The following is a 20734-nucleotide window of genomic DNA, read 5'->3' as shown; positions in this document are numbered from 1 at the left end:
ATGCTACATACTTGAATATATGTCTCGTTTAATGTGGTAACTTTGTGTCGCGCTTAGATCTTGTTGTTTTGTTGTAATTGAAACAGAATTTATCAAACGCATAGTTTTTTCTTGGAAAGAAAATGATATAAACTTTAGTATAATTGGGAAATTTTGTTTTTGTTTTTCCAGTCGTTTCGTGATATCGCCGGTATAACGATCTATTTGGTTAAAAATTTACGGTCTGTAAATTTTTATTCCAAAAGTTCCGAGAGCGTGTTAGTTGTCGACTACAGTTGTTTGTGTATTTTTTTAAATAGGAAAATGGTTATTTTAATTTGCGTGTTTTTGAATCGCAAAATAAATTTTACCTGCTGGCAAACGAAGTTTGTAGAAATTATCTTATTCCTAGTGTCTTATGCGATTTTTGGTCTCACTGTCTGAACGTTACCTTCTCAAAAACGAGTTGATCAAGTAAAGCCCGGAAATGGTTACGTGGCTGAGCAGCTCTCGTAGAGCAGAGCCTAACACTGTACTAGTCTTTTATTGTTCAATTAACACAAACTGTTTCGATTAGATAATTTTACGGTGTGATTGTTGGATCTTACCCAAAAAGGTTTTTGGCGCTTCTGACGCAGTCATGCCCCGTCCACTGACCCCGTGCCCCCCGCCAACACTGAACCCTACCCTCCTCTCACTGTTGATTTAGACCCTCTCTCCTGCAGCCCTCTCAACCTGCCCCCACATCGTTTAGGTCTTGTGATTTTATTTCTCCTTGAAACTCAATTGAGTAGAGGGAATTAAACGTTTTTGCTGTTGTAACTGTCTATTTAGTTATAATTTTCGAAGCCAATTTTTGGTCAAAGGATATCTTGAGAGCGTGTTAATTGTCGACTACAGTTGTTTGTGTAAATTTTTAAATAGGAAAAATGGTGTTTTCAATTTGCGTGTTTCTGAAACGCAAAATAAATTTTACCTGCGGGCAAACCAATTTTGTAGAAATTATCTTATCCTAGTGTCTTATGCAATTTTTGGTCTAACTGTCTGAACGTTACCTTCTCAAAAACGAGTGGATCAGGTAAAGCCCGGAAGTCGTTACGTGGCTGAGCAGCTCTCGTGGAGCCTAACGCTGTACTAGTCTTTTCTTATTCAATTAACACACTGTTTCGATTAGATGATTTGACGGTGTGAATGTTGGTTCTTACCTAAAATATTTTTGGCGCTTCTCACGCAGTCATCGCCCACTGACTCCGTGTACCCCACCCCGCCAATACTGAACCCTACCCTCCTCTCACTGTTGATTTGGACCCCTCTCCGGCAGCCCTCTCAACCTGCCCACATCGTTTAGGTGTTGTGATTTTCTTTCTCCTTGAAACTGAATTGAGTAGACGGAATTTAACGTCTTTCCTGTTATAACTGTCTATTTAGTTATAATTTTCGAAGCCAATTTTTGTTCAAAGGATCTCTTGAGAGCGGGTTAATTGTCGACTACAGTTGTTTGTGTAAATTTTTAAATAGGAAAAATGGTGTTTTCAATTTGCGTGTTTCTGAAACGCAAAATAAATTTTACCTGCGGGCAAACCAATTTTGTAGAAATTATCTTATCCTAGTGTCTTATGCAATTTTTGGTCTAACTGTCTGAACGTTACCTTCTCAAAAACGAGTGGATCAGGTAAAGCCCGGAAGTCGTTACGTGGCTGAGCAGCTCTCGTGGAGCCTAACGCTGTACTAGTCTTTTCTTATTCAATTAACACACTGTTTCGATTAGATAATTTGACGGCGTGAATGTTGTTTCTTACCTAAAATGTTTTTGGCGCTGCTCACGCAGTCATCCCCCACTGACTCCGTGTACCCCACCCCGACAATACTGAACCCTACCCTCCTCTCACTGTTGATTTAGACCCCTCTCCGGCAGCCCTCTCAACCTGCCCACATCGTTTAGGTGTTGTGATTTTCTTTCTCCTTGAAACTGAATTGAGTAGACGGAATTTAACGTCTTTCCTGTTATAACTGTCTATTTAGTTATAATTTTCTATGCCAGTTTTTGGTCAAAGGATCTCTTGAGAGCGTGTTAATTGTCGACTACAGTTGTTTGTGTAATTTTTTAAAATAGGAAAATAGTTATTTCAATTTGCGTGTTTCTGAATCGAAAAATATGTTTTACCTGCTGGCAAACGAAGTATGTAGAAATTATCTTATTCCTAGTGTCTTATGCAATTTTTGTTCTCACTGTCTGAACGTTATCGTCTCAAAAACGAGTTGATCAAGTAAAGCCCCGAAGTCGTTACGTGCCTAAGCAGCTCTCGTAGAGCCTAACGCTTTACTAGTATTTTATTATTCAATTAACAAACTGTTTCGATTAGATAATTTGACGGCGTGAATGTTGGTTCTTACCTAAAATGTTTTTTGGCGCTTCTCACGCAGTCATCACCCACTGACCCCGTGTCCCCCACCCCGCCAACACTGAACCCTACCCTGCTCTCACTGTTGATTTAGACCCCCTCTGCTGCAGCCCTCTCAACCTGCCCCACATCGTTTAGGTCTTGTGATTTTCTTTCTCCTTGAAACTGAATTGTGTAGACGGAATTTAACGTCTTTCCTGTTATAACTGTATTTTAAGTTAATATTTTGTATGCCAATTTTTGGTCAAAGAATCTGTTGAGAGCGTGTTAATTGTCGACTACAGTTGTTTTTGTAAATTTTTAAATAGCAAAAATGGTGTTTTCAATTTGCGTGTTTCTGAAACGCAAAATAAATTTTACCTGCGGGCAAACCAATTTTGTAGAAATTATCTTATCCTAGTGTCTTATGCAATTTTTGGTCTCACTGTCTGAACGTTATCGTCTCAAAAACGAGTTGATCAAGTGAAGCCCGGAAATCGTTACGTGCCTGAGCAGCTCTCGTAGAGCCTAACGCTTTACTAGTATTTTATTATTCAATTAACAAACTGTTTCGATTAGATAATTTGACGGCGTGAATGTTGTTTCTTACCTAAAATGTTTTTGGCGCTGCTCACGCAGTCATCCCCCACTGACTCCGTGTACCACACCCCGCCAATACTGAACCCTACCCTCCTCTCACTGTTGATTTAGACCCCCTCTCCTGCAGCCCTCTCAACCTGCCCCACATCGTTTAGGTATTGTTAGTTTATTTCTCCTTGAAACTGAATTGAGTAGATGGAATTTAACGTCTTTTCTGTTATAACTGTCTATTTAGTTATAATTTTCTATGCTTTTTTTTGGTCAAAGGATCTCTTGATAGCGCGTTAATTGTCGACTAGTTTTTTTGGTAATTTTTTAAAAGAGGAAAATGGTTTTCAATTTGCGTTTTTCTGAAACGCAAAATAAATTTTACCTGCGGGCAAACCAATTTTGTAGAAATTATCTTATCCTAGTGTCTTATGCAATTTTTGGTCTAACTGTCTGAACGTTACCTTCTCAAAAACGAGTTGATCAAGTGAAGCCCGGAAATCGTTACGTGCCTGAGCAGCTCTCGTAGAGCCTAACGCTTTACTAGTATTTTATTATTCAATTAACAAACTGTTTCGATTAGATAATTTGACGGCGTGAATGTTGTTTCTTACCTAAAATGTTTTTGGCGCTGCTCACGCAGTCATCCCCCACTGACTCCGTGTACCCCACCCCGCCAATACTGAACCCTACCCTCCTCTCACTGTTGATTTAGACCCCCTCTCCTGCAGCCCTCTCAACCTGCCCCACATCGTTTAGGTATTGTTAGTTTATTTCTCCTTGAAACTGAATTGAGTAGATGGAATTTAACGTCTTTTCTGTTATAACTGTCTATTTAGTTATAATTTTCTATGCTTTTTTTTGGTCAAAGGATCTCTTGATAGCGCGTTAATTGTCGACTAGTTTTTTTGGTAATTTTTTAAAAGAGGAAAATGGTTTTCAATTTGCGTGTTTCTGAATCGCCAAATAAGTTTTACCTGCTGGCAATTGAAGTTTGTAGAAATTATCTTATTCCTAGTGTCTTATGCAATTTTTGGTCTCACTGTCTGAACGTTACCTTCTCAAAAACGAGTTGTTCAAGTAAAGCCCGGAAATCGTTACGTGGCTGAGCAGCTCTCGTAGAGCCTAACGCTGTACTAGTATCTTATTATTCAATTAACACAAACTGTTTCAATTAGATAATTTGAGGGCTTGAATGTTGGTCTTACCTAAAATGTTTTTGGCGCTTCTCACGCAGTCATCCCCCCACTAACCCCGTCCACCACCCGCCAACACTGAATCCTACCCTCCTCTCACTGTTGATTTAGACCCCCTCTCCTGCATCCCTCTCAGCGTGCCCCCACATCGTTTATTTCTTGTGATTTTCTTTCTCCTTGAAACTGAATTGAGTAGACGGAATTTAACTTTTTTTACTGTTATAACTGTCTATTTAGTTATAATTTTCGATGCCAATTTTTGGTCAAAGGATCTCTTGAGAGCGTGTTAATTGTCGACTACAGTTGTTTGTGTATTTTTTTAAATAGGAAAATGGTTATTTTAATTTGCGTGTTTTTGAATCGCAAAATAAATTTTACCTGCTGGCAAACGAAGTTTGTAGAAATTATCTTATCCTAGTGTCTTATGCGTTTTTTGGTCTCACTGTCTGAACGTTACCTTCTCAAAAACGAGTTGATCAGGTAATGCCTGGAAATCGTTACGTGGCTGAGCAGCTCTCCTAGAGCCTAACTCTGTACTACTATCTTATTAATCAGTTAAGCAAAACTTTTTCGATTAGATCATTTGACGGTGTGAATGTTGGCTCTTACGTAAAATGTTTTTGACGCTCCTCACACAGTCATCCCCCGACTCATCCCGTGCCCACCGCCAACACTGAAACCTACCCTCCTCTCACTTTTAATTTAGACCACCTCTCCTGCAGCCCTCTTAACCTGCCCCCACATCGTTATGTCTTTTGATTTTCCTTCTCCTTGAAACTGAATTGAGTAGACGCAATTTAACGTTTTTGCTGTTGTAACTGTCTATTTAGTTATAATTTTCTATGCCAATTTTTGGTCAAAGGATCTCTTGAGAGCGTTTTAATTGTCGAATAGAGTTGTGAGTTTTTCGTTGTTTAATATGTGGCAATGCTCTTAATAAAAAAAATGGCTATTTTCATTTAATCGTTTCACATTCAAGAATAATTTTGTTTCTGGAGAAAATGCTTTTTTGTTTTAGTCTGTCGGGAAAACATTTTGTATATTTTTAATCGTTTTTTTTCGTATCGCCGGTATAGCGGTCTATTTCACGATCTGCAAGCTTTTGTTCAAAAGTTTTCTTGAGAGCGTGTTAGTTGTCGACTACGGTCGCTTGTTATTTTCTTAGTTACGAAAATGGTTATTTCAATATACGTGTTTCACGTACAGCCCGGAAGTCGTTACGTGGCTGAGCAGCTCTCCTAGAGTCTAAGCCTGTACTAGTATCTTATTATTTGGTTCACCAAAACTTTTTCGATTAGAAAATTTAACGGTGTGAATGTTGGTTCTTAGTCCTAAAAGTTTTTCTGGCGCTTCTCACGCAGTCATCTCCCCCACTCACCCCGTGCCCCCCCCCCGCCAACAGTGCCCCCTACCCTCCTCTCGCTTGTAATTTAGACCCCCTCTTCTGCAGCCCTCTCAACCCGCCTCCACATCGTTTAGGTCTTGTGGTTTTCTTTCTCCTTGGAACTGAATTGTTGACTGAATTTAACATTATCGCTGTTTGAGCGGTCTATTTAGTTTTAATTTTATGATATGCCGTTTTTGGTCAAAAAGATCTCTTGAGGGCGTGTTAATTGTTGAGCACAATTGTGAGATTTTCGTAATTGAATATGTGGCAATTTTCTTAATAAGGAAAATAGTTATTTTCATTTACCTTTTTTCGGATTCAAGAATAATTTTTTACCTGCTCGCCAATGAAGTTTTAGGAAATTATTAGTTCTTTGGTTGTTTTTGAGAATTTGCAATTTAACCTGTGAACTTTCCCTCAAAAACGAAGTGTACAGGAAAAGCCCGGAAGTCATTGAGTGGCTGAGCAGCTTTTTGAGAGCCTTACGCCGTACGAGTCTCTTAGTATCCAATTCATCGAAACTGTTTTGAGTAGAGCATTTCGTGGCGTGAAGGTTGGTTCTTAATCTTAGTTTTTTGGAATCCCTCACCCTCTCCCCACTGTCACCCGTCCTCCCGCTCACCACCCCTGCCCCTCAACACTGCACCGTCTACCCTCCTTCAACTGGAGATTTGGACCCCTCTCTTATCCAGCCCTCCAAGCCCTCCTCCCACATGGTTTAGATCTTTTGGTTTTTGTTTTGATTGAAACTGAATTGAGTAAACTGAATATAACTTTTTTATACTAGAGAGAAAATGATGTTTTATATTTTAGTCTGTCGGGAAAACATTTATTATTTTAATCTTTTTTTATAGCCGGTATAACAGTCTATTTGGTTATAAGTTCACGATCTGCAAGTTTTTGTTCAAAAGTTTTCCCAAAAGCGTATTAATAGTCGACTACAGTTCTATTTGAGTTTTTATAGATTTAGTAGTTGTAATTATCTTATTAAGGAAATCAGGATTATTTTAGTTTTTGATCATTTTTTTTAATGCAAATTTCTCTTGAAAACATTGAATACTTTGTCGGATTGTATCTCTTAAATGGTTTTTTAATTTAAAGCAGCCATTAAATGTTTTTGTAGTTGTTGCTCGTATTTACAAAAACTACTCCTCTCTATTTTTCGGTGCACAAGTACATTATTCGGCCATGCCTCTCTTTGGTATGATAATATTGTAGAAAGTATTTGGCAAAGTCCCACTTTCAGATATAACTGACAAGTTAGTGCTGAAGAAACTGTGAGTTATATCAAATTTTTTGTTAGCTGTATTAGATACTTATCTTTCTATATGTGAATTTTAAGTGGCTCCTCTGGAACTAGTCAAGTGTATTTGTAAAACTACTGAGCTGTAGACGGTAGAAGATTTTTTTACGTTTCTTCATAAGTTGTAAATTGTTAAAGAAAAAATGATTCAACGCTCCGATCATCTAGCTACTTAAGAATTAAATGTATAAAGTAAGTCTTTTTTGTTAGCACAGGTAGTTGCGCGTACCTTTCTTTTCAACTTTTAATTGACGCTAAAGATTTCTATCTGACTCGCTCGCTCTCTCAAACTATGAACCGCCTTTGCTAGATGTATCGCCTATTAAAGCTAGCAGCTTCAGCTAAAATGAATTAATAATTGAAGGGGTTCGAATTGTTGGCACTGAATCAATTGTACAAGAGCTTAGAAACGCAAATTACTGTGAGCATATTTTTGTGTTATTAAATCTCTCAACTTGTAAAAGCGAGTTTTGTGTATAACTTTTAATTGATTGTGATTGTTAACCTCTCACTACGTTATGCAATAGATGCAAATGGCTAAAATGAGCAAGAAACTTTTACTTTGTTCAGGTTCGTGCCAAAACGTATTTTTTGGTCCTTTGAATCTTCTAAGAAGCTGTACAAAAATGGACTGTGAGAGCCACCACTGCTGGCAATTAAAATTTAAAAGTCATATGAGAGCGAGCAAACGTTACCAGTTCGTTTTGCTCAATGCAATTAATTCACTCCTTTTTATTTTGCTTCTAACTTTTCGTGCCAAAACTTGGTTATTACAACACGACTTGAGAGACGTTATACCTGAGAGTATTTTTTATTATATTACATTAAAAAGTCAAATTGAAGAAATTTAGTATTGCGAATGCATCATCCGATGCCGGGAACGGTACACCCGAAATTGGCCTTTTCAAATTGTCCTGGAATAACATCGAGTTCTAACGGGGTCCAAGAAGTAGCGTCTACTAGCCTAATGAGTTCCTCTCAGCAGCAGAGCTCAAATGCCGCCATGAGTTTTAGACATTTCTGCTACCTATGCGATCTGCCCAGAATGCCATGGGCACTGCTCTATGATTTCTCGGAACCAGTTTGCAGAGGCTGTGTCAATTACGAAGGAACGGAACGAATCGAAAGTGTTCTAGAGAGCACAAGGTTTATGAAGAATCATCTGTACGCAATCAGAAACAATGGCGGCTCTTCTAATGCTTCGCAGTCTTCCTTAAATGGCATGGGAAGTGGTTCCAAGTACGACAGTCAATCGTCAGAATCCAAATCAGATCAATCCAGTGACATTGTTTATATGCAAACAGGGATGTCAAATGGAGCTGCTTCTTTGGGTAGTAGCTCAATGATGACTAAATCGGAAATCCAAAACCCAATGGCGATTCTTAACCGAAATGCCAAGCGAATGCATGGTTACATGCCTCATTTAGGCAAAAAAGACCCAAACGCAGCTGTACGGCACCGATCAATTAGCAACACTCAACTTGTAATAGATTCTCTTAACGCGTGCTGCCCATTTTTAATAAGGTACTACAACACTGGAAATCGGTACTTGGGTAAAGTTCTAGGATTCAATTCCAGTTCAAGTCTTGGACTGGTACCACTGGTTGAGTATCCGCTTGCTTCTGGGCAGAGGTATCATTCTTTGGTTGAAGTTGCCCGATCAATGACTTGTGACAACCCCTCAGCTGAAAATGCAATCAAAGGAGCATACGTGGCATTTCCTGAGAGGTTTTTGGAGTATCAAAGATTGCCAGAAGATGGCAACTCTTGGATTATCTTATCTTCTCTGCTAACTGAAGGTGTAATGGCCCTCTCTGAGCCTTTGAATCACGCAATGCTACCAGTACCCTTCAAGCAGTTCCACTCTTCCATTGACGAACATGTGCAGGATTTGACCTCAAATGGAGCTTCGCTTAACAACGGTATTGATCTGAGCATAAGACCAGCCAAGAAGGCAAAAGCTTCAATCGATTTAGGTTTAGTAAAAGGCCACCACAAAATGTCAAAGACACCATCGCCTGTAGCCCCATCAGGCAGTCGTTCCAGTAGCGCGTCCAAATCTGCAACAACAGGAACTATTGACTTGACACAAGGCAACGCTTCATCGGGCGTGAACGATGCTGCAGTTTCGGAGCAATCAAGTTCCTCAGTTAGCACTATTGTAACTAGTACTAGCTATCACTGTTTCATTTGCAAATCTGTTCTAGAGGAAAGTCACTTCATCCAATGTCCAGCAGTTTCAAGGCATCGATTTTGTTTCTACTGTACTAGTAAAGTGATCGACAAACAGTTAATGGGCAATGGATCTGGCGAAGTGCATTGTCCAAGTGGCGATAATTGCCCTGTTGCCGGCTCGACAGTACCCTGGGCTTTTTTTGAGTCAGAAATGACAGCTGTCAAAATGGCTGCTGCTAAAGGAACCTCGGCTCCAACTCCCTCATCCAATACCACCACTCCATCTATAGCCTCATGAGCTTGTGGATATTCAATGCGTTGCTTAATATGGCGTAAAACATAAAACTTGACTACTATTTTTTTTCGTGTACATAATGAATGTTGTTTAATAATATATCCTATTTTATTTTCTTTTTCAAGTTCAGTGTTTGTTCGTTAGCAATTGTCTATCCGAAGTTTTTTCAGCAGCTTCTTTAGTTTTGGTACTTTTAGTGGCAATCGACATGTTTAATGAATAAAACATGCTAATAGACGCGTTATCTTTAATGTTGCGTTCCTATTTTTGCTGCCGCAAACGAAAAAACGAAATTTTTTTTCACTTTACATAATTTTCCAGCTTATGTGTTCTTTTGCATGATATATTTTTGACTTCTCTTGGCTAGTTTTTTCTTTGATATATCTGTTTTGAAGCAGCAGTTGCTCAGCAAAGCAATCTAAAATGAGCTGATGTCCAACCAATTCCGAAAACGCGCGCAGCCCATAAAGCCCTGTCCTTGATACCCGGTACTTATAAACTTTGTTTTGGTTAGGCTAAATAAAAAGTTAAAATGTTTATTGCTATTGAAATCAATTGCTCTATCGTCTCATTACTCTGGAATGGTTGTAACTCCCAATTGCAATCAAATTAACTGGTGTGTTTGATATTTTTTTGAAAACAGTCAATTTTGTTTCATTTTCTTTTTGGTCCTTATTTAATTACTACTCGGTGTCATGAAAATCGCGGCTCTTTTCTGCCATTTGGACGGTTTTTTAACCCTGAGACACGTGGTAGTTATCAGTGTCTTTTTGGAATGAACCTTTATTCCTTTTTTTTCTGATTATTTGCCGCCTTCAGCCCCTCAACGGCTATTATTTAGGAGCTCTCCTTTTTTGGGGTGCTGTCTTTTTTTACGACTCGAAGAGCAGTGTTGGAGAAGTCCTTTTTTAATCAATATTTTTGGAGTGAATTTTGAAGCAGGAAATAAAACACGTGAAAAAATTTTGTTGCTGAACAAAATGAAGAGTGGAGCAAATAGAGAGTGGTTTTTGTTTATATCGATGTTTTCTATAGAGCAAGAAATTGAGGTGTGAAAAGAAAATTCTGTACGCGAGCAGATTTTTTTGTTCACGTGCGGCATTGTAAAGCAGTGTTTTTCAATCTTCGCTGAAACAAGAAGGGGAGCGAAAAAATGAGTGGTTTTGCAGCGTGAAATTTTTTTCACTCTAGTTTTAAAGTAGAGTGAGAAAACGGTGTTTGAAGCAAAATTCGTATTCTCGCTAGTGGTTTTTTTGTTCACATGCGGCAATTGCACTTAGATTTTTAATGTTGTTTCGATTTTTTGAATCGGATTTTTTAAATGGTTTTCCGAATCCATTCATAGTTTATTTTAGGCCGTTTTTTTTGTTTGAACCAAATTTGGATTTCTCGCTGGTGGTTTTTTTTTACATGCGGCATTTTGACTTTGATTTTCTGTTTTTTTTTCATTTTTTAGAAATGGTTTTAGGTCTAGTGTTTTGTTTATTCAATGAAAATTCTTTGAATTGTACGTCGGCACTTGTCCTGCTATTTGAATTCGCTTTACCTTTTGATCACGTTTTTCGTTTTACATAAGTCACGATTTTCAGGTTTGACTTCTGGCTTACTTCACTCACTGTTTCAATTAAATGGATTTAAAATTCTTTTTCGCATTCAATTACGCAATGTGGTGAATACTGTCAAAGTCAAAAGATCAAAATCAAAAGAGACGGGATAAACGATAAAGCCAGGTCATTAAGTCATCAAGAATTAGGCTATCAAAGTTGACAGTGTTTGTTAGCTGACATTGGTATAAAGCTTTTTAGCTTTCAGTTTAGAGGCTGAATTATGTATAATTTTAGCATCCAACTGAAAATGCACGTCAAATTAGAACACTTTTTGACACTGAAAAAAAAGATAAAAATCGGTCAATTTACCGCTTTCTGTTTTTTCTGTTTCAATCCCGATGTGCATCAAGCGCGTCAACGGTGGCTATTTTCCGGCAATCTGCCCTCTATGTTTAAATTTTTTCGAGTCGATTGAATCCTGTGACAAATTCTACCTTGATCTACTCTCTTCGATAATTTGGTTGTTCTATGTCAATTTTTTTGTGTCATTTGCGTAGCTCACCCATTTTTGTTGGTTGATCTCTATACGAGCCTCAAGAACATATTGCTGAATTGAATTTTGGGTATATTTGTTGTTGTATAAATTTGAATTACCAAACAGGAAACCTTGTTTTGTTATGCCTGCCCATTTGTTATCTGGTTTTCATTATTATTGTAAGCTGAGCGAAGCTAGAGTGCGATGCTCTTATTACAATTCAAAGAATTTGAATTGTATTGGGGCGCTGTCTTTTTTTTTAAGATCTGTTCACGCATTTTCATGATTTTTGAAGTCAAATTGGAGTAGTGATTTTGGTCACGCCGAAACAGGAAATGGAGCGAAAAAGCGAGTGGTTTTGCGACGTGAATTTTTTTCGCTCTAATTTTAAAGTAGAGTGAGAAAACGGTGTTTGAACAAAAATTCGGTTTCTCGGTAGTGGTTTTTTGTTCACATGCGGCAATTTCACTCTGATTTTTACTGGTTTTTTTTCGATTTTTTGGATCGGATTTTTTTCTAAATGGTTTTCCCAATCCATTCACAGCTCATTCAAGGCCTAGTTTTTTGTTTGAATTAAATTTTCATTTCTCGCTAGTGGTTTTCTGTTCACATGCGGCGTTTTGACATTGATTTTCTGTTTATTTCTTAATTTTTTGTTCTGATTTTTTTTAAAATGGTTTTCTCAATTCACTCATAGTCCATTCTAGGTCTAGTTTTTCTGTTTAGTCAATGAAAATTCTTTGAATTGTACGTCAGGACTTGTCCTGCTATGTTTTTTTTAAGATCTGTTCACACATTTTCATGATTTTTGAAGTTAAATTGGAGTAGTGGTTTTGGTCACGCCGAAACAGGAAGTGGAGCGAAAAAGCGAGTGGTTTTGCGGCGTGAATTTTTTTCGCTCTAATTTTAAAGTAGAGTGAGAATACGGTGTTTGAACAAAAATTCGCTTTATCGGTAGTGGTTTTTTGTTCACATGCGGCAATTTCGCTTTGATTTTTTCTGTTTTTTCGATTTTTTGGATCGGATTTTTAAATGGTTTTCCCAATCCATTCATAGTCCTTTCTAGGTCTAGTTTTCTGTTCAGTCAATGAAAATTCTTTGAATTGTACGTCAGGACTTCTCCTGCTATGTTTTTTTTTTTGTTTTAATGTCTGACAAGTTTTTTGACGACTGACGAGTTTTTTACGCCGGAAACTTTCAAAGACCGATTTTATTCATCTTCTACACTTCAAATTTGTTGCTCTCTTCAGCAGTAATTTTTAACCGGATTATTTGATTAATTTATTGTCATAAATGACTCACCTCACTCTCTAATTAACTTTTTGCGGTGAAAAAGTCTCTTCCGCTGCTATATTAGGCAATATGCCGGCTGTGGTTGTGTAAACCGATTGCTGATATTTCCCAATACTGAAAAAATTTGAGAACAGTTTTTTAGCCTTTCAGTTTTTGTGCACTTTTAAGTACCTCCGAAGTGATAATGTCATCACTTGAAAGCATATCAGTTAATTTGATATTAATATTGATAGGTTAATTGATATTGGTATTGATTAATGAAGCTTGCTAGAGAACTGAGCTGCCATAGTAATTGAAGGAGGCTGCTAAGAATGCCAAATAAATAGTTGTTTCCAACTGTGATTAGATTTTTGCATGGCCAATTCATCTCACCTGATTTTTCTTGTCAATTATTCAGGGTCTGGTATGAATTTTAATACCTTTTCCCCAATTATCAATTCGATTTTTTGTCGGAAAGAGGGCCAAAATTTAAGTCAATTTGTACATTGTAAGCACAGAGATGAGTGATCCTATCTTTTTCTATCGTTCGAGAGCAATTCCTATCTTGTCCGCTAGATTTAGAAATATAGATTCTGAATTAATGGATAATTGAATAAAGCACTGCATTATTATTGGCTCTCGAAAGAAGCTTGAAGTAATTCTTGTAATGGTGTCCCTTTATATGCAAGACTGTTTTCGGGCTCTGTTCTAGAACATTCTTTCGCTAGCTTGAGTGATCTGACTCTTGAGTGATTTTTAAGCTTGACTTCTTGAAATTTGCGTGATCTGAGTTGCTCTCATTAAGAAATTTGTAAGTGTGAGTACGCACAGAAAGATGGTATAGATTAGGCGTTTGCTTATCAGACTGAACGACTCGTCTCGGGATACCTCAGGTTCGAATCCCAACGAGGTTAGAAATTTTTGCACCCATAAAAATTCGTTAAATTATGCCAACTAATTTGACTTTAATTAGGCTGCGAACTTTTTTCTTTCACAGTGGAAGTAACAGAGTTTTTTTGCTATTTCAGTTTTGTTTTGTGGTTATTTTTGTAAAAAAAATCCGTTTTTTTAGACGAACTTAGTACTGCCCTTTCAAAACCGTTGAATACATATTCCTCTTCTTCGAAGACAATTACCGTGCGAAATTGAACAAATTCTGTAATTATTTGATAGCCAAATGGTAGCCGTTTGCCGTCCGTTGATATTTTTTAAACTGTTTGGAAGACAACTTTTCTCATAATAGCGTGATTATTGTGGATGAAATAGGATTTTGTTTAACCTAGGACTTTGAGCTAGGGCTAACCAGCGGGTTTGATCTAGAACTTTTGTTTGAAGAAATATACCTTTTCAAAAGAGTGAAAATTGACTTTTTTTGTTGTTTCAGAGCAGTTTTGTCTACCTGGATTTTCATTTAGAAATTTAAATTGAAAATAAAATTAGTAGGTGATTGAAACTTATATTATTATGTTGGGTAAATATTATTAGCTTTAAATGTACTTTTAATGGATGTTTGTAGGTCACAATTATTGCGACCATTTCTAAGTGTGTCATGTAACTCGTCGGTTATCCTCTGCTTCGTCAAGTGGGACCATCAGTTGCGCCATGAAGCGGTCTGTGCGGGGATAAGCTCTTACTTAACCATAGCTTCAGGTTGACCATAGCCTGACCAATGTTGGCTGCAATAATGGTAGCACGTGAAAGTCTCAGACGCAAAAACAGTGGCCATAATCACCAAAAAAGAGCATGCATGCTCACATAATGAACACTCTGAGATGTGGGGAATAATAGAAAAAGGACAGCTGAGAACAGGCTACTATGCTGAGAACAGGTTGTATTAAAAAGCTTAATGCTGCTCCACTGCGATTACGCAGAAACAAATTATTATTATTTTATTATAAAAACCTCTCGAATTTTTGTTCCAACCCCACTTGTGGGGAGGAGGAACTATATACTCAAATGGGTTTTTTTTGTTCAGACAATTTTGGCCGATCGATATATTCATCGCAGACAAATGTGAGTGATATCACTAAAAAGCTGGTCCAGCGTAAAATTCAAAATTAAAAAGATTTTTTTGATTTTTGTTTTATTTGAGGAATTATCGAGGATTGGAATTTGTGTGACCACGCGATATTTGTTCACTTTTAGTGTATTTTTTCTTCAAATTAAGATTTTTTCTATGAAAACAGTAATTCAAATAAAATTTCACGCCAAAAAATGAACCAATTTTGTGTTCCTAATAGACTAAAGGCGATGAAAAAGATTAGTTCTGGTTTCATAGGGAAGTTCATTATCAATATAAAAGTTTGAATTGTATTTGAGAGCTCTTTTTTATAAAACTTGCCCTTTTTTTCGCTTTTTTAAGTCACCTAGGGACAATTCACTTTTCATATCGGGTTAACGTTAATGACAAAGCTCCTTTACAGTCAAATGAAGCCCAATCAAGAAAAAAATCGTTTTCAAGGAATTGTTCATGTTTTTTGGCTTCGACTCTAAGTTTTCGTCAATTTAAATAAAGTTTTGAGTTTCTTTGAGGTTTCACTAATTTTTTGGAGTCCTATGTTATGGACTCATCAACTAACAGTGCAATATGTTCCGTAATGAGCATTAAATGAACATATCTAGTGCTTTCAGTGGACAGCTAATGACTGTTAAGACTTTAAAAATAATTTTTTGGATTTTTTTTTGAACATTAACAAATCAAACTTTTTATCATGAACTGTAAGTCAGTCTCAGTGATGACAGCACCCTCCTCCTTCCTATTGTGAACAAATTTAATCTGGCTTGCGGTTTCATCTTCTTACTTTTGATTATATGACTTCAATGACACAAGATTTCAAAAATTAAAAAAAAATGGATATTTTTGTATAATTGGTTAGTTTTGAAATCGTATATTATTATCCAAATACGGCCAGCTTCCATTGTCTTAAAGAAGACGTTCAGTGGATCACAGATAAAGTTTTTAGAAAAAAGTTTATTGTTTACTTTACTTCGACATTTTCTTCTTGCAGTTTTCTACTGAATGTTTGGTTTTTGTCAGTTTTTTTTTTGTTTTAGTCATAAGACTAATTTTTTTTGAACAATAACCAAACTTTTTTCCTGAACTGTTAGTCAGTCTCAATATTGACAGGACTTACTTGCTCTCTACTGCAGTTGAAATTAATCTGGTTAGCGGTTTTTGTAAGTATTGGTTATATGACTTCAATGACAAAAGGTTTCAAAATTTTTTGAAAAAAAATTTTGGATATTTTTGTATTATTGGTTACTTTTGAACTCTTATCACATTATCCAGATATTATACACATATACAGATTTTATTTTAATCTTATTGGCTTAGAGATGACGTTCATCAGTGGATCGCAGGTAAAGTTTTCAGAGAAAAGCTAATTGTTTAATTGGCTTCGACACTTTCTCGCATTTTTCTACTTAATTTTGGTTTTTGCCTGTTTTTGTTGTTTTCATAGTCATAAGACTTTTTGTGATGTCTTATTTGTTATCTATGCATGACAAACATTTTTTCTTCCCATTGGGTTATATCTGAGCGTAGTTATTGACCTCCGTTGAAAGCTTTAGAGTTTAATGGCTGTTAAGACTTTAAAAATAATTTTTCGAAAAATTTTTTTGAACATTAACCAATCCTAATTTTTTTTGTGAACTGTTAGTCAGTCTCAGTACTGAAAGGATCCTTTTCCCTTCTACTTCAGCCTAAATTAGTCTGGTTAGCGGTTTTATGTTCTACCTATTAAAGTTTTAAAACTTCAATTCCACGAGTTTTCTTAATTTTTTTTAAATGTCCGGGTACTTTTTCTTATTTTAGATACTTTTGAAATCTTATCACATTATCCTATTACTTATAGTCCCCATTGGCTTAGGGAAGACGTCCAACGGATCATGTATAAAGTTTTTTGAGAAGAGCTAAAGATTTAAATTGCTTCGACAATTTCTTCTGGCACTTTATTGAATTTTTGGTTTTTGCCTGTCTTTTTTGTTGTTTCCATAGTCAATAACTCGTTGTAAGGTCTTATTGATGAAATATGATTTGCAAACTTGTTGTCCCATCGAGACATAACTTGTTGTCCCATTTAGTTATATTGATAAAAAAGGGGAATCCCATTGCCTTAAAAAATTAATTGAAAAAAGAAGACTTATAAGTGAAAAGTTCATTTTTTAATGCCTTTAACACTTTGCTAGCTCAATTTTTTCTTGAATTTGCTGTTTTTGCCTGTTTCTGTTTTTTAGGTAGCCCTAAATTGCTGACATTTCTCATAAGCTTGTAATTGAGGATTGAATGACTGATGTTACCCGAAGCAGTCAGTTCATAGCGTATAGTCTTGAAGTTTATAATATACATTTTCAAATATTTTTCAAACTTTTCAGTTTTCGTTGGTTTTTTTGTCATATTGTAACTTATTTTCATCAATGAGAGTTCCCATTCAATTTTTTATATTTCGAAAACAACATATCTACTGATAATATTTGTCCTTGATGTTTTGTTTGATGGACAATATGCGTTTTTATAAACGTTTTTTTTTAGTGGTCAATATTTGTTTCTTTTCTTCTTTCAGCACAATTGCGTAATAACAGGTCCCAATGATTTTCAAATAAGACTCAAGTAAACTTATTTAATCTCTCAGTATAAATTTTTCAGCTGAATTACTAGAAATAACAATTGAATTAAAAATACAAAATAATCAGATGATAGCTAATGATTTTAATGGTAGCAAAAGTGTGTTTTTGGCAAATCCTTTGTAAGTTTTTTTGAGTTTTTCTTTATTTCGTTTCTAAGGTATAGTCTAAGCAAAGACAGGTCCTTTTGGTTTTGTAGGGTTTATTGGTAATTTATCAAGGATTATTTAGTTAAAAGCTAATGATTTTTAAGACTTTTGAAGTTTCTTGGTTTAAAAAATGTTGATTTATTTTTGAATTTCGCCTCTTTTTTCGTTCTCTTTTTCGACTTGTTACCTAGTCTCATTAAGAAAATTTTCCATGTGCTGTTTAGTTAGGAGAAAGGAAAATTGAGCAGGTAAGGTTTTATCTGACTGCTTTTTGACGTTGTAACTAGGGGCTTTTTAATTTAGATATTCAGTTTTTGCCGTGAATTGTTTTTGCTAATTTTGTTGTTTGTTTGTTTTTGCTCGTAGTCTTTTTACTGTCAGATCTCGTTGGCGCTGTAATGAGGCATGGCATTATGTAATTCAATTATTAGATAGGTTGTGAAACGATTGTTTTAAACTCGGTTCTCGACAACTTCTAGATTCTTTTCAGTGAATTCATCTGTGTCAGGTTACCGTTTATTTCCAACTTTCGTTTAGCTGTAATTAAACACATAAATTGCTTTTAGTGCTTCTTTTACTCGAGCACTTAAAATCATTTAGGATTACCCTTGGGCTAATTCCTCGCATCCTAATTTAATAAGCAGTTAAGTCTGCTTCGACTATTTTACTAATATTTACATTTCATATTGATTTGTCTAGCCTCTTTAACGTCACCTCTTGAACTTCAAAATGAATGAGGCATGGTCTCTTACAAGCAGATAGCTGAACAAATTTTAGATTTATGAGACTTTCATGAGCACACATTGTCGCACGGTTTTTTTGTCTTATTCAAAACAGAATCAAGTTGCTTTGAAGGAGAAAAGGGGAGGGGTGAATCAGAATTTTGATCAAATAGAACGTTGTTTTTTATCACAGTTCTTGCTATTTGTTTTAATTTTCTCGCTTGTTTTAGCAGTGAAAACAATGTCTAAATATGTTAACCAGTGAACCACTACAATTTGATGGACAAAAATATTTGCAGCTAATCTGGTTCGGGTTGCTTGCAATGTTTCCTTGCGTGCAGTATACATTGGCCGAAATAGCGTCTATGCTGTTTGCTCTATTGCAATGGTGTATTTAGCCATATTAAGCGCGTTCGTATGTTTACAGTTAATAGTTGTAGCTGCAGTTGTTTTGGGCGAGATGTAGAGTAAAGTATAGTTAGAAGGTGAGAGTAAAATAAAAGACAATATAATAAAAATGCTGATAACAACTGTAGGTCGGTGAGGGGATAGCGGGGGGAGGGGAAAGGGGAATGTGGGGTTGTTTGGTTTAGTTTTGAATCAAGGCGGCGGCGCTCGATTGAAGGGCAGAATGAAATGGAGTGCAAATGAAATATAAATTCCAGCGGGTGTTATGGCGAAAAAGAGGGAACAAGTTGTGGGTTGTAAGTTAAGCGGTGGTTGTGGTAGTGGTGATGATGGTGGTGGCACTACAACTGCTAGTAATAGTAGAACTAGTGGCTGGTCGGCGGAAAGTTGGGTGTTGTTTGGTGATATTGGATTGAGACATGAGATATGGAGTGAAGTAAGTAAGTAGTAAGTGGGGGGTATCAGTTGTACAAACCACCACCACCACCACCATCATCATCAAAGTTAGCACTCTCTCTATCTCTCTCATAACACACCTCGTCACACCAATCTGTACTGTGAAATACCTACTGCTGGTATTAGTGGTTTGCCGAGGCCGCCACTATTGGCGGGTCAGGTAATGCACCAAAGCAAAGCGAAGCAAAGAGAAGGGAAAGGAAAGCAAGCACAAATAAATCCCATTTGCCCTTTTATTTATTTGTTTGACGTCATCATGCTTCCAACAACAACAGGCATATAATAAATGCAATAAATGCACCAACACACACAACACGTATACACACACACACACCTCACACCATAACACACCCTGCCCACCAGTATCACCATTTAGTTGCAAATAACTGCCGCTGTGCCTTAAACATGCACACCACAAGTCCCTGCGATTGTGTGTGAAAAGATTCACATACTTGCACGTCACCGTCCTATCGCGCTGTGCAGGCCATCCATGGATTATCGAGCCTTAGAGCGGTGGTTGTGGTGGTGCTGCCGATTGCTTGCTTCCTTACTTGGGTTGGTCGGTTGCTTTTATGTATTTTAAGAAAGATAGCTGGTGAGATTTAACTGGAAAATCGCTAGGCTAACTAGTGGGAAGCGGATGAGATGTGGAAATATTGGCAGCTTAGCCTAAGCTCATAGAGGTAGTCGTCGTTAAGATACTTTCTCCTCATTCTGCTGCCCTTATGTCCTACCCCTCTCTATACTTTCTCCTCTCTCTCTCTCTCTCTCTCTCTCTCTCTCTCTCTCCTTTTAGCTTTGAGTGGGCAAAGTAAAGTAATCACAAACACAACACCAACGTTGAGAGCTAATCTCCTCTTTCTCCCGTCTTATTCCCTCTCTCTCTCTCTCTCTCCTCCCGATCTCTCTCTCTCTCTCTCTCTCTCTCTCTCTCTCGCTTTCTCTGCCTCAATGTCAGCTTCAAATGCAAAAGTAAACAATTACAGCTACTGATGCTTTTAGAACAGAAGAGCGCCAGCTAACTTATTTTGCAACTGCATGTTGTTTTTGTTGCACCCCCCCACCCAACCTGCTTTGACTTCATTATAGATTGCATGAAGCGAATCTGGTGACAAACAGGTCTGGCTCTTGTCTAGTTTCGATTTGGAACAGAATGTTGAAAACTATGTTTTTTTTCAGGCTCTATTTGGTATCGAAAAGATGTCGCGAGGAAAATTTTGTGCTTGAGTACAACATGCAGAGTATTAATTTTTCACTGATCTATTAAAACATAACTCAAGCCAACTACCAGTCAAAACTCAAAAATTTATCACTAAGTTATAGATAGTTCTTGATACATCATAGTTAATAGTTCTTGGCAGTTAATAGTTCTTGATACATCATCAATCAGCAAACATAAGAGCGTTATTAATTGGTTTTAATGAAGTAAATTTTCATCAGCTGAATTCAACTGGTTAGAAATAAATTTTAACGTCTTTGCAGTACCGCCTCACAATGGCCTACGATATTAGAGTCAACTTCGGGCTTGATTATGCGATGTTATTAAATAAAAGCAAGCATCATTCATCGTCTCCGTCGGTTGCTTTAGCGTCATAACTTAGCCGTCGATTAAGGTCAGTTCTTTTTAATTGCTCTTAAACGAAGTTTGTAGCAATTAGAGTAGTCCTGTTGGTCTTTTTAAAAGAGATTTTTGTACTTCCTATTTTTTGACCGTTTCT

The 20734-nt window shown here is 36.8% G+C and overlaps 2 protein-coding genes across 2 annotated transcripts in view; both read left to right on the top strand.

Annotated features, from left to right (window-relative positions):
* LOC142345753 (potassium voltage-gated channel subfamily A member 1-like) overlaps nt 1-20734 on the top strand; it is a 488213-nt gene that overhangs the window by 451790 nt on the left and 15689 nt on the right. The window lies entirely within an intron of this gene.
* LOC142345749 (interferon regulatory factor 2-binding protein 1-like) lies at nt 6601-9428 on the top strand. The gene has a single exon (XM_075398048.1). It carries the CDS (start codon nt 7694-7696, stop codon nt 9305-9307), a length of 1614 nt encoding a protein of 537 aa, XP_075254163.1. The 5' UTR covers nt 6601-7693; the 3' UTR covers nt 9308-9428.

This window comes from Convolutriloba macropyga, chromosome 9, assembly GCF_964194025.1.
Source record: "Convolutriloba macropyga chromosome 9, txConMacr16.3, whole genome shotgun sequence".
Lineage (NCBI taxonomy): Eukaryota > Metazoa > Xenacoelomorpha > Acoela > Convolutidae > Convolutriloba > Convolutriloba macropyga.
The sequence above is the reverse complement of the archived record's forward strand: the minus strand, read 5'-3'. Positions and strand labels throughout refer to the sequence as shown.

Excerpts from the sequence above, each read along its gene's own strand:
- LOC142345749 (XM_075398048.1), top strand. The coding sequence starts at position 7,694 with ATGCATCATCCGATGCCGGGAACGGTACACCCGAAATTGGCCTTTTCA.